Source organism: Ostrea edulis, chromosome 4, assembly GCF_947568905.1.
Source record: "Ostrea edulis chromosome 4, xbOstEdul1.1, whole genome shotgun sequence".
NCBI lineage: Eukaryota > Metazoa > Mollusca > Bivalvia > Ostreida > Ostreidae > Ostrea > Ostrea edulis.
The window spans coordinates 81,955,431-81,970,420 of record NC_079167.1 but is presented as its reverse complement, the minus strand read 5'-3'; the positions used below and the strand labels follow the sequence as shown (position 1 = coordinate 81,970,420).

Genomic DNA, 14,990 nt, shown 5'->3' with positions numbered 1-14,990 from the left:
AGAAGTCAAAGGAACTAAAAATGACTTTGCCTCTTTCAGTCCTATGGTGCTGATGACGACAGAACACTGGCCATTAAAGGGGAGGTAAGCATGCAAGTAGAGGTTTATTAATGTGCAATAATTATTAAGGATTTTATGTGTATTTTGTCATGCCAGATTCTATGTTCACAGATTTTGAGAAAAGTGTACTTGATATTGTTAATGTGGAAATACATGTACTAACACAATCTATATAGAGAGGAATATATAGGTATAGTTCAATTAAATTACCACCTTTCATGAATTTTCATTCAGTATGTTTGATATAATATATGTATTTCTGTGATTATTTTTGTAAACAGAATGCTTCCAATGTGATTTCGGCCAGATCTTTTGTTGGTTGGTTCAACGGACTGCCCCAAGACAGAGAGGTACGTTCTCGGAAATAGGTACAGTGTTCCATCTTTTAGTTTTGAAAATAGTTATCTTGAGATTTAATGGTCGGATCCAAAGAAAGTGAAAGAGTGAGATTGGCCCAGACTAATAATGTTGTAGTACTTTAATTCGTCTGGTATCTCTATAAAGGTATCTTGTAATTTTGTTTTTCACAGCTCAGTGTGGATTTAGACATGGAGAATGTCGTCATTTTGTACTTTTTATACCCCCCGCAACAAGTTGTGGGGGGGGTATACTGGAATCGGGTTGTCCGTCTGTCTGTCCGTCCGTCCGTCCGTCTGTAGACGCAATGGTTTCCGGACTCTAAAGCATTATCCTTTCCACCTACCGTCACCATATCATACATATGGACTACCCATGGGATGAAGATGTTCCCTATCGATTTTGGGGTCCAAAGGTCAAGCGCACTGGACATCGAAGTAGCAATATGGTTTCCGGGCTCTAAAGCGTTATCCTTTCCACCTACAGTCACCATATCATACATATGGACTACCCATGGGATGAAGATGTTCCCTATCGATTTTGGGGTCTAAAGGTCAAAGGTCACGCGCACTGGACATCGAAGTAGCAATATGGTTTCCGGGCTCTAAAGCATTATCCTTTCCACCTACCGTCACCATATCATACATATGGACTACCCATGGGATGAAGATGTTCCCTATCGATTTTGGGGTCAAAAGGTCAAAGGTCAAGCACACTGGACATCGAAGTAGCAATATGGTTTCAGGGCTCTAAAGCGTTATCCTTTCCACCTACAGTCACCATATCATACATATGGACTACCCATGGGATGAAGATGTTCCCTATTGATTTTGGGGTCAAAAGGTCAAAGGTCAAGCGCACTGGACATCGCAGTAGCAATATGGTTTCCGGGCTCTAAAGCGTTATCCTTTCCACCTACAGTCACCATATCATACATATGGACTACCCATGGGATGAAGATGTTCCCTATCGATTTTGGGGTCAAAAGGTCAAAGGTCACGCGCACTGGACATCGAAGTAGCAATATGGTTCGGTTTGTCATGCCATTTGTTTTTTACACTCAGAAAAGAGGTAGTTTATACCCATTACCAACACCCTTTGGGAGATTGGGGTAAGCGGGGGGTATTCTTAGTGAGCATTGCTCACAGTACCTCTTGTATGAAACAGATTTTTTTCCCAATTTATTGTGTACTTACGAATAAGATAGGCTTCAGATAGGCACTATATAGACAAATGCTTCGCTGATTAGAAGGTTGAACTTCAAGGCATGCACTATAACATGCCTTAATCTCTGCATATAATAGTAAATGAATGTATAAATTTATTGAATCAATGTTAGCTATGCAAATTTTGTGAAAATAAATCAAAATTAGAATTTAAAAAAACCCCAACAGAATTACTTTGATACATAACTATTTATCTTTAGTGTTTGAAAAGTTCCACTCCTAGGGGTACATTCTGTACTCTGATTAGAATATGGTTTCCTTGTTTGATGTTCATTAGATATGTTTGTTTACCTTGTGGACCTGATTAGGCCAAAAATAAAAATTGATTTGTTTGATGCACTCCGACCCGATCCTTTTTTTCAGCAATTTGAAATTCAATTCTTTTTTTTCTTTTTTTTTTGTTGGTTCCCTTGAATAATAGAAAATTCTCCTTATTTTAAAAGAAAATATAAGGAAATTCCATGATGCCCCCCCCCCCCCCAAAAAAAACTACCTACCGACCCACCTTGAAAAATGTGGGTCGGAGGACATTAAACAAAAATATTTTTAATGATGGCCTTAAAGAAACGCTGTACAAATGTTCCTAATGATTACAGGAAGAAGCCTGTTGTTTTTCAAGGTCAGAGGTCAAACTTGTATGGGTAATTATTAGGCACAAAATAAGATAGGAACAGTATGTCTATAGGGCTAGGATGGTCATAGATTGCATTATGACATTGTGCTAAATGTCTCTTCATCCATCAGCACCTTGTGGAAAGGATGAAAAGTACTAAGAAGGCTATGATAAACATAGTACAGTGTTCTTCATAATGAGAAGAAAGTATCCTTTATATCACAATGTAAAAGGTCAGGGTCACATTTCAATGGGTACTCATTAAGGAAAAATAAAGGCGTGAAGATAATTATTATACCCCCCGCAACAAGTTGTGGAGGGTATACTGGAATCAGGTTGTCCGTCCGTCTGTAGACGCAATGGTTTCCAGGCTCTAAAGCATTATCCTTTCCACCTACAGTTACCATATCATACATATGGACTACCCATGGGATGAAGATGTTCCCTATTGATTTTGGGGTCAAAAGGTCAAAGGTCAAGCGCACTGGACATCGAAGTAGCAATATGGTTTCCGGGCTCTAAAGCATTATCCTTTCTACCTACAGTCACCATATCATATATATGGACTACCTATGGGATGAAGATGTTCCCTATCGATTTTGGGGTCAAAAGGTCAAAGGTCACGCGCACTGGACATCGAAGTAGCAATATGGTTCGGTTTGTCATGCCATTTGTTTTTTACACTCAGAAAAGAGGTAGTTTATACCTATTACCAACACCCTTTGGGAGATTGGGGTAAGCGGGGGGTATTCTTAGTGAGCATTGCTCACAGTACCTCTTGTTGTGTTTTACAGCTCAGTGTGGATTTAGACGTGGAGAATGTCGTCATTTTTAATTTTTGTGTTTTACAGCTCAGTGTGGATTTAGACGTGGAGAATGTTGTCATCTTGGGCCAGGGTAACGTAGCACTAGATGTGGCTAGGATTTTGTTGACGCCAATAAATATACTGCAGGTATGTCTGTGCTGCACTTGAGAATCAGTATGGTGAAAGCTTTTGAATTTTGCTTGTGGACAGACTTTGTGAAATGAGAGAAAAATCACCAGAACAGCTTTGCTAAAAATGAAATCAAAACCCATCAGACATTTCATCCTGCAGATTACTTATTATAAAAGGACTACAAGACAATTAAAGAATATACAGTCAAACCTCGTTATCTTGAACTCGATGGGACAAGAAAAAACTTTTGAAATATCCTATGATTGGAGATATTGAAGGTAAAATACTTTAAAGAATAAGTGGTTGGGAATTCCAAATCACTTCGACTTATCCATGGTATTCGAGATATCAGTGTTCCAGATACCGAAGTTTAACTGTAGTTGACCAAACAAAATTTGATTATCAGATTTCAAAAATCAACAGTCTTCTGCCTCAATGTTGAGGATTGTGTTCATCAAGACTTTCACATCATCACATTAGATTTAATGGACCACATGTAAATGTCAAGATCACGAACTCGAACAAAACAGACTTTCAGAATTAAAATTTTTTAATGATATATCATAGTTTAAACTTTTGTTTGCCAAAAAAAAAAAATCTTGACAATTTGATGGATTGGCTCTAGAATTCATTAGCCATCATGGGATATCCAGCAGGCCAGCATTTTCCTTACCAACTCTCAAATAAATCCTCATAGGAACAAATTTTCAAAACTAATCCACACAAAAGGAATCGTTATTTAAAATATTGCTGAAAAACATAGTCTGCTCTTTTTCAGAGTTTGAAATATTTGTCTCTATTTCAGAAAACAGACATATCTCAGCATGCACTGGAAGCTCTCTCAAGAAGTCGAGTGAAAAAGGTGTACCTTGTGGGTAGACGGGGCCCCCTCCAAGTGGCCTTTACCATCAAAGAGCTGAGGGAGATGACCCGATTACCGGGCTGTAGACCCGTCATACACAAAGACGATGTATATAATCTCAACCAGGTTATAAAAGGCACGTCGTGAGTTACCACATCATATCTTGTAACGTGGCAGCTAATGGGTTTTAAGAAATCTGGAAATGATTATGTGTATGGTTTTATTACAGTGTTATTTTCGCTATTTTCACTGTTGACCAAAAATGTGAAATCAAAACTGATGTAAATGTAATCTAACCATAACATTTATACAGAATGGACTAAAAACTGTAATCAAAACTGAGTAAGAATAGATTTGAACAAAAAAAGCTGGGGTGATAAAATCAGTATTTTACAATTCATCTAGCATACATACATTGTGAGCACATGAAATGGATAGTACATGATAACAACATCATCGGAAACCCACGGTTGATTACGCTTCGTTCCTCTCTCCATCACCAATGGGTCCATTCATTCCTACTCCTCGTTCTCATAAATAGATATTTAAAAATATCGTCTAATCAAAGCAATTGTTATAATAACGGAACTCTTCTGTTTTTAAAGGTAGCATTAACTTAACTTTGCTATCACAATTGTATACCGAAATTGTAATTGTAATTGACGTAATTAAAAGATTTACATAACGCCATATAAACATTAGTTCTCTAAAGCGCTTTAAAAATGTGAGAGAAAAGATAATATAAAATCGATGTGCACATACATGTGAATAAAATATTCATAGTGTCAGAATTAAAATGCATAATTTTTATTATTAATATATAGCACCTAATGTATAATAGATTATTAAATACATAGAAAGGACATATGTATGATAACAAACTACAGTTCAAATAGCAAGTGAAGGGTTTTTTTTGGTTTTTGTTTTTGAAAAAAAAATGTAATAGCACTGAAAGCGTCTTGTTGATTGGACAAATTTGCTCAGGGTATACTATGAGTGCCCAATCAAATTGCCTCATTAATTATTCATGAGAATGAGCGAGTAGGAATGAATGGACCCACGGATGATGGAGAGAGGAAGGAAGCATAATCAGCCGTGGGTTTCCGACAATGTAATAACAAATATTTAGAAGAAAAAGGGTGATTTTGGACACTTTTTTTTCTCTACTTGTGTACTATCAAAAGGAAACAATTTCTACAACTCAACAGCTTCTTTTTCTGTATGCAGATCTTGTGGGTATGTCTGGCACGTGAATGATAGTTTACATTTGACACAGTTTGTTGGTAAATTGATTGATTGATTGTATCTTGTTTAACGTCCCTCTCAAGAATTTTTCACTAATATGGAGAAGTCGCCAAGACCAGTGAAGGACTTCAAATTTAGGTCTTTGCTCGGTGCTTAGGGCCATTGAGCAGTGAGGGTTCTTTAGCGTGCCACACCTACTGTGACACGGGACATCCATTTTTAAGGTCATTTCCGAGGACCTGTGACATTCACACCTGATGCCGAGCGTTTGGCGATGGAACTGTCACTACTTGTTTTAACTACTCAGGGATTCGAACCCTGACCTTCCACATGTGGGGGCGAACACTCTACCTCTAGACTAAGTCTAATGTGGTGTTGGTGTCTGTGTGCTTGCAACCTCTTGCTTATTGACAAAACAATGAGGATTTATCTATACTTGAGTAAATTGTACCTTTAAAAGGAAAACTAAACCTATTTTTACAGTAGATACTAGTATGCTCTATTGTTACAATGACAACCAGTGTAAGAATATGACTCGGGGTACAATACTGGGAGAGGATCCAAGAATTATCAAAGGGGAGGGGGTGAAGGAATGAATATTCAAGTGGGGTTTCTGATGGAAATGGCTGATAAGTGAGCTGACGGTGATTTATTGTTAAGCATCAGAAATCAACATTGAATTCATAAAACTCTACATTACGTTATCATGTCTGATAGTCTATTAATGATTATATATGGCATGGTGTGATGTATTATAAAATGCATGTTATACTAACAAAAGGGGAACACCAATCCCCCCCCCCCCCCCCCCCCATATCACCCGTAAACCCTCCTAATAGTGTATGTGTACTGATTTTAATGGGATTTATATTTTGACATAGGTCTAGGTGTTCTAACTAAAAATGATCAGCACCAAAATGTAAATCCCTGTACCGATACGTGTACACAGAGAAACTTGTTGTTACATGTAACTAGTAATCATTCCAGAAGCTACATTAGCGCTAAATTTTAAAAACGCTGGTGTATGTGTACATATAGTAATCTATGTCCCAGTGCTGACTACTGAATTCATTCATAGATCTCCCCCGTCCCAGAAAGCGGCTAACAGAACTCCTGTACAAGACCAGCATGGAGACCTCCGATGCAGACGCCAGCCTATGGGCCCAGGCATCCAAAGAATGGGAGCTTAGGTTTAGACTCAGTCCCACAGAGATCATTGAGAAGGCAGGAAAGGTCACAGGGGTCAAATTCTGTGTTAATCAGTTACAGGTATACTATGAATATCAAAGCAATATTGATGGGATAATTTCATTCATTGTTTAATGTTTTATTGATAATTGTTTTGTTTACTATCAGGGAGATGATCTGGTAAACAAATCAGCGGTATCGACCGAAGAAACAGAAGACATTGAGTGTGGACTGGTAAGGAATTTCTCCTTTATCAATTGTCTGTTAAAGATCAGGGGTTACGTCCCTTTGATAAGAGTTTCTGTAAACCAACTTTTACCCAAGTGCAAGAAATTTTGCTTTTCACGAATTTCGCGAGAACATCATCATCACAAATATTTCTCATCGTAAACCAGTCCTTTAATGTCTTTTGTGTTTGTTTAAGATAATCTCAGTAGCATAAATTAGTCGCCATTAACCAGTTCATCACTAGTAAATCACGAAATGAAGTCCTCGCGAATAAAAGTTGGTTTACAATTATTTTACAGGATACTGTTTGTACTGTTTTTATCTCAGTTCTAAATATTGGCTTATCATTAACTAAAATCTCATCCACTAATTGCTCCTAAAATTTGGTAAACTTTGGTTGTCAAACCTTTGTTTCCAGAAAATCATTTTTATACTCCCATCTTTAGACAGGATGTGTTATGGTACAGCAATATCTGTCTGTCCATTCAGGGGTTTCTGTTGCTATTTTCTTTATCATATAACTAGCTGTATAGCTTCAGTGTGAGTTACTCTAAATTATGTTGCTATCTACCTCTTGCAGGAGTTGTGCCCCTTTATTTGAAAATTTAATGTTATATAGAGGGTACATGATTTGTCCATCCAAGTCTTCCCACAGTTTTCAAGTGAAAACTTTCTTATTTCATAAACTTTTATCTAGGTATTGAAGGTGTGCATGTGGTGAGGATATTGATTTTCTTCAATTTTTGAGAAAATTACAGGTTGTTGAACTTAGTCCATTTTGAGAAATATTACAAAGTGTTTACATAGTTTGTCTCACTCGTCTCACAGTTTTCAAGCTAAGGCCTTTGTAAACAACTTGAAGATTTGCGTATTGCAAGGATTTTGATTCCCAACAATTTCCTAATTTTCTTTGATGTTTGACAAAAACCCCTGTCACATCTTTTAACCTAAGACTTTTTATTTAAGAAAGAAAATATGTCACAGCTTAATGATGGCTGATACTACCTTAACACTTGGAATATATTTTTATGCCCCCATAATCAGAGGCTGTCTGTTTGTCAATTTAATTAAAATTAGATGTTAGATCCGCTCACATACTCACTATACGAGTATGTGAGTGGATCTAACGTCTAATTTTAATTAGATTGTCTGTTTGTCAGTAAAAGCTTTAATCTTGGCCATAACTTTTGAACGGATGGTGATAGGGCTTTAATATTTCACATGTATTCCTTGTAACAAGACTTTTCTTATCGTACCAAATGTTTAACCTCATGACCTTGGAGTTTGGCCATTTTGGGGCATCAGTATTTCACAAACACTTCTCATTTTTAGCTCACTGGAGATGAAAGCTCAAGTGAGCTTTTCTGATCGCCAGTTGTCCGTTGTCTGTCTATAAACTTTTTTACATTTTCGCCTTCTTCTTCAGAACCACTGGGCCAATTATTACCAAACTTGTCCAAAAACATCCTTGGGTAAAGGGCTTTCAAGTTTGTTCAAATGAAGGGCCATACCCCCTTCAAATGGGAGATAATCACAAAAATTCCAAAAATAGGGCGGGATCATTTAAAAATCTTCTCAAGAAACACGGAGCCAGAAAAGCTGAGATTTACTTGGAAGCTTCCTAACATAGTGCAGATTCAAGTTTGTTAAACTCATGACCCCTGGGGCTAAGATGAGGCTACAATAAGGGATCAAAATTTTACATACCAATAAATAGATTTTTTTTTTAAAAATCTTCTTAAGAACCATTGGGCCAAAGAAGTTTACATTTACAAGAAAACTTTCAGACATAGTGCAGATTCAAGTTTGGTCCTCGAGGGTAAGGCCTAAGATGGGGCCACAGTAGGGGATCTTAGTTTTTACATACAAATATGTACGGAAAATCATTAAAAATCTTCTTCTGAAGAATCACTGGGCCAGAAAAGTTTACATTTACTTGAAAGCTTCCTGACATAGTGCAGATTCAAGTTTGTAAAAATCATGGCCCCTGGGAGTAGATTGGGGCCACAATAGGAATCAAAGTTTTATAAACGAATATATATATATATAGGGAAAATCTCTAGATATGAGCCAAGGTGACTCAGGTGAGCGATATGGCCCATGGGCCTCTTTAGGGTGCTTTACATTACACAATTACATTTAAGATAATCTCATACTTTTTTGATTGGCATGGACTGTATACTTAATAGAATGCAGAGCTTTGTCTTAAGTACATGTCAGTTTATGCAATGACTCAGACTGCTCAGTTGGAAGTTTAAACTTTTACTAAGAAGGTATGATTACAGGTTTTCAGAAGTATAGGATACAAGAGTGTGCCCATAGATCTAGGTCTACCATTTGATGAGAGGAAGGGCATCATTCCGAATAACAAAGGAAGAGTCCTGGACAGGCCAGGTATGGAATTCGAAACTGTCGTGATATCCTGTAAAAAAAAAAAAAATAGCATGCTTTTGTAACCTTCATGTCCTGCGATTTCTAGGATTTTTAACTTTTAAGTTACACCAGCTTAAACAGCGTGATCGGCAGATCATAGTATGCATTGTTAGCTCACATGAGCTTTTGATGAAAAAACAATTGTCCATCTATAAACTTGCCACATTTCTTACTTCTTAGATAACAAGCCGTATGGTCTATTTTAACTAAATTTGGTACAAAGTGTGCTTGGGTAGAGAATTCAAGTTTGTTCAAAGGATGGGTCATGATCGACTCATCAATGTCCCATTGCAAAAGGGAATTAGTAAAATTAAGGTGGGGTATGTTACACCCCAAATCGTCACCCATCCCAAATCGTCGCTGGCAACAATTTTGGAACGGCGACGATTTGGGGTTTCTTATGTAACACCCCAAATTGTCGCCCGTCCTAAATCGTCACCGGCGACAATTTGGGTATAACCTAACATCCCAAATTGTCGTCCCCCATGCAGCAACTATTTGGAAACATCATGTACATACAAACTGACCGTTTTTTAACTCCTCCTCTCCTCCTCTTTCTTCTTCTGTGGTCCAGTTATGACCGCAAAGGTTCTCTTGACCCTTTAAGCAAAACATTTTAATCTTCTACTTTGTCTTTTACTTGTTATGTTGTATAAATTCTTTTAAAAGATTTATTATGATCACAGTATTTGTTATTGTTGTTTTGGTTGGTAGTGGTATTGTGACTATTGAAAGAGTTGTATTTGTTATTGATGGTGGTGGTGTCATTGTTGTCTATATAATTTTTTTCGTCCACTCCTCCCGAGAGAGAGAGAGAGAGAGAGAGAGAGATGTCCGACAATGAATCATTTTGCCTTTTGTTGTAGGGTCATTCTGCTGATCATGGGGTTGTTAGATCTTGTGCACCGCAAATGTGTTAGTGACCTCAGATTATATTAGATTACGCCTGTTAGCCACCGTTTGGACACTCTCCCGCCATTTGGACACTCATGAAAACCTCAAGAAACACCCATCCTTCCTCTTATTTTTCAAAATTTTGTTTGATTCGTTGCTATCTCTCTCTATGAAATGAAACCTATATGTTTACATGTAGTCCCATATGATCATATAACCCTCTCTCAATGAAATGAAACCTATATGTTTACATGTAGTCCCATATGATCATATAACCCTCTCTCAATGAAATGAAACCTATATGTTTACATGTAGTCCCATATGACCATATAACCCTCTCTCAATGAAATGAAACCTATATGTTTACATGTAGTCCCATATGACCATATAACCCTCTCTCAATGAAATGAAACCTATATGTTTACATGTAGTCCCATATGACCATATAACCCTCTCTCAATGAAATGAAACCTATATGTTTACATGTAGTCCCATATGATCATATAACCCTCTCTCAATGAAATGAAACCTATATGTTTACATGTAGTCCCATATGATCATATAACCCTCTCTCAATGAAATGAAACCTATATGTTTACATGTAGTCCCATATGACCATATAACCCTCTCTCAATGAAATGAAACCTATATGTTTACATGTAGTCCCATATGACCATATAACCCTCTCTCAATGAAATGAAACCTATATGTTTACATGTAGTCCCATATGATCATATAACCCTCTCTCAATGAAATGAAACCTATATGTTTACATGTAGTCCCATATGATCATATAACCCTCTCTCAATGAAATGAAACCTATATGTTTACATGTAGTCCCATATGACCATATAACCCTCTCTCAATGAAATGAAACCTATATGTTTACATGTAGTCCCATATGACCATATAACCCTCTCTCAATGAAATGAAACCTATATGTTTACATGTAGTCCCATATGACCATATAACCCTCTCTCAATGAAATGAAACCTATATGTTTACATGTAGTCCCATATGACCATATAACCGTGCACATTTTTTACTGCAGTTCTACAGTTACTATGCTGTGCATGTCTAGGGTGGGGCCATACCCATTAGAATTTAATGTTTAACATGGGGAAATACGACTGCTTAAATGAATATGTCGCATGGGCCTCTTATTTCTATACCTCTAAATTTAAGTCTGTAGTGGATTGTCGTGTTAACCAGTTTAATTCTTGTTTTAATCTGTGTTGTTATGTTTTGTTTTAGGTCTGTACTGTAGTGGATTGTCGTGTTAACCAGTTTAATGCTTGTTTTAGGTCTGTACTGTAGTGGATTGTCGTGTTAACCAGTTTAATGCTTGTTTTAATCTGTGTTGTTATGTTTTGTTTTAGGTCTGTACTGTAGTGGATTGTCGTGTTAACCAGTTTAATGCTTGTTTTAGGTCTGTACTGTAGTGGATTGTCGTGTTAACCAGTTTAATGCTTGTTTTAGGTCTGTACTGTAGTGGATTGTCGTGTTAACCAGTCTAATGCTTGTTTTAGGTCTGTACTGTAGTGGATTGTCGTGTTAACCAGTCTAATGCTTGTTTTAGGTCTGTACTGTAGTGGATTGTCGTGTTAACCAGTTTAATGCTTGTTTTAGGTCTGTACTGTAGTGGATTGCTTGATTAATCTGTGTTATTAGCTCACCTGATTTGAAAGCTGAAGTGAGCTTTTCTGATCGCTTTTTGTCTGGCGTCCGTCTGTCTGTCTGTGAATCCCTCTATTCGTCTGTAAACTTTTTACATTTTCAACTTGTTCTGGATCAGCCACGAATGCAACGAAAAACGGAGGAGCTGGTATTTACATCTAATATCCAAACGGAAAACAACAATCCAAAGCAATACCAACAGGCCTGCATAGTTCCAATCACAAAGCTGAAGAAAAAGCCATCATCCATGCTGCACGTACCATCACTAACAATGTTAATAACTCAGTTGATTTCCTGACAGACACCCTCTCTGCATTACAGGCTTTGACAAATTACAAGCTACCATTACTAGAACAGGCGTTATTCAGAAGCCAATACAACAGTGGATCCCTTCTCACTGTGGAGTTTATAGTCATGAACAAGCTGACATTTTAGCTAAACATGGTGCTGGACAACAACAGGAGGAAAAGCCAGTCTGCCTATCAGAGATGAAGTCGATCATCAAATCTCTGTACTGTCTACTCCAGCAACAAGATAGTTACCAACAGCTGACAAGACCTGATCTTGAGACTGAGGACAGAACACAACAGATTAAACCAACATCTAAACAGTGTGATGAAAGTCGTACCAACTCGAGTGTGTCCCTGTGGTGAGGCAGAACAGGATACAGCCCACATTCTACAGACATGCAAGAACCACCAGACATTGAGACATGGCCATCCCCAACAACAATCCAGGAGAAACTATATGGAATAGTGGATGCCTTACAGAAGATCACCAGATTCGTAGAGTAAGCAAAAATCCAAGTGTGAAGGCGAACGACAAGAAGAAGAAAGACTTCTCCAGAACCACTGGGCCAATTTCAACCAAACTTGGTACAAAGTATCCTTGAGTAAATTGCCTTCAAGTTTGTTCAAATGAAGAGCCATGCCTCTTTCAAAGGGGAGATAATCATGAATATGCAAAAATAGAGTTGGTGATTTAAAAATCTTCTTCTCAAGAACCACTGGACCAGAAAAGTTGGAATTTACATGATAGCTTCCTGACAGTGGAGATTTAAGTTTGTTGAAATCATAACCCCCGGGGTATGTTGGGACAACAAATGGGGATCAAATTTATACATGCAAATATTTAAAGAAAATCTTTAAAAGTCTTCTTCTCAAGAACCACTGGGCCAGAAGAGTGGATATTTACCAAAAAGCTTCATGATATAGAGTAGAATTAAATTTGCTCAGATCATGTCCCCTGGGGTTAGGTTGGGGCCATTATAGGGGATCAAAGTTTTACATAGATATATTTAGGGAAATCCTCTTTTCCAGAACCACTAGGCTAATTTCAATCAAACTTCGAACAAATTATCCTTAGGTAAAGGGGATTCAAGTTTGTTCAAATGAAGGGCCATGCCCCCTTCAAAGGGGAGATAATCACAAAAATGCAAAAACAGGGTGAGGTCATTTAAAAATCTTCCCAAGAACCACTAGGCCAGAAAAGCCGAAATTTACATGAAAGCTTCCTGACAAAGTGGAGATTCAAGTTTGCAAAAATTATTACCCCTGGGGTGGGTGGGGGCACACTAGAGGATCATAGTTTTACATGCAGATGTATAAAGCACCAAACTAAATGGCACAAAGCATCCGTAGATGAAAGTTGTTGATATGAGAGGCCATACCCATCTACAAGGGCATATAATAATTGCTGAATTTGTAGTCAAATTTGATAATTAAGTTTGATAATTAATTAATTTTTAGTCGTTACCTTTGAGTTTTTTTTCTGAACCAAGCTGCTTGTATAATGATAGTTTTACTCAAGCTTATTTATTGCTAGGAACTGCTGCTCAGGTGAGCAATGTGGCTCATGGGCCTCTAGTTTATGTACTGTTATGTTTATTTTAGGTCTGTACTGTAGTGGATTGTTGTATAACTCATTTTAAGTTTGTTTTAGGTTTGTAATTTTATTTCTGTACTGCTGTGTTTATTTTAGGTCTGTACTGTAGTGGATGGGTAAGCACAGGACCAGTTGGGGTAATTCTGAATACCATGACAGGAGGATTTGAAACAGGGAAAATAATTTTGAAAGATTTATCTGAGGGTGTTCTCAGCACAGAGGGAAAACAAGGGAACCAAATGATTAAAGATGTATTACAATCTTCAGGTAAAGTTCTGCTGTAATCTTAAGGTAAAACTCTGCTAGAATCTTCAGCTAAACCTCTGCTACAATCTTCAGGTAAAGCTCTGCTAGAATATTCAGGTAAAATTCTGCTACAATCTTCTGGTAAAATTCTGCTTGATAGAATCTTGAGGTAAATCTCTGCTAGAATTTTCAGGTAAAAATCTGCTAGAATCTTCAGGTAAAGTTCTGCTAGAATCTTCATGTAAATTTCTGCTACAATCTTCAGGTAAAAATCTGCTACAATCTTCAGGTAAACTTCAGCTAGAATCTTCAGGTAAAGCTCTGAACAGGGAAACAATGATTAAAGACATGCTAGAATCTTCAGATTGTGATATTTCCCCTGTAGGTAAACAGATTGTGATATTTCCCTCGTAGGTCAACAGATTATGACATTTCCCTTTAGGTATTTCCCGTGTAGGTAAACAGATTGTGCTATTTCCCTCGTAGGTCAACAGATTATGACATTTCCCTTTAGGTATTTCCCGTGTAGGTTAACAGATTGTGATATTTTCCCTGTAAGCCAACAGATTGTGATATTTTCCCTGTAGGTAAACAGATTGTGATACTTTCCCTATAGGTATTTCCCCTGTAGGAAAACAGATTATGACATTTTCCCTGTCAGTATTTTCCTATAGGTAGCAGGTAAACGGATTGGGATGTTTTCCCTTTAGGTAAACAGAATGTAAAGTATGCATCTATTTTCTGTAGGTAAACAGATTGTGACGTTTTCTGATTGGGACAAGATCGACGAGGAGGAAATCAGACGAGGAACTGTCATAGGAAAACCAAGAGAGAAGATTGTGGACATCTCAGAACTGCTGAAAGTCGCACACACTTAACGTGGGCGTGTTGTAAACGTAGTTTCTGTTGTGTATTAAAGACTTCATTTTATGGCAAACATCGAAAACAAACAGGAAGTAAAGCGTAGAAGGTATGGATTCATATCTACAAAGATTTGAAGTTACATGAAATTCAAGAGAACAATGCAGTGAATTGTTTGAAAGCTCGAGAGCGAAAATGGGCATCAAGATTGTCAATCTATTTGATGAAACACACAATGTAATATGTTGTCTGTGATGTAATAAACAGTTTAAAATGAT

At 37.4% G+C, this 14,990-nt stretch overlaps 1 protein-coding gene across 3 annotated transcripts in view; it reads left to right on the top strand.

Moving 5' to 3' along the window:
* The window catches only part of LOC125668084 (NADPH:adrenodoxin oxidoreductase, mitochondrial-like), a 25,924-nt gene extending 10,934 nt beyond the window's left edge, over positions 1–14,990 (top strand). For 2 of the 3 annotated variants that reach the window (XM_048901851.2, XM_048901850.2), the window contains exons 5-13: positions 40–84; positions 342–410; positions 3,108–3,209; positions 4,000–4,192; positions 6,380–6,570; positions 6,658–6,723; positions 9,003–9,111; positions 13,702–13,872; positions 14,599–14,990. In XM_048901851.2, coding sequence (XP_048757808.1) covers positions 40–84; positions 342–410; positions 3,108–3,209; positions 4,000–4,192; positions 6,380–6,570; positions 6,658–6,723; positions 9,003–9,111; positions 13,702–13,872; positions 14,599–14,729 — 1,077 coding nt within the window. In that variant the 3' untranslated portion in view covers positions 14,730–14,990. Of the gene's footprint in view, positions 1–39; positions 85–341; positions 411–3,107; positions 3,210–3,999; positions 4,193–6,379; positions 6,571–6,657; positions 6,724–9,002; positions 9,112–11,298; positions 11,367–13,701; positions 13,873–14,598 lie in introns of those variants that run through there. The other variant, XM_048901853.2, reaches the window with a different exon arrangement.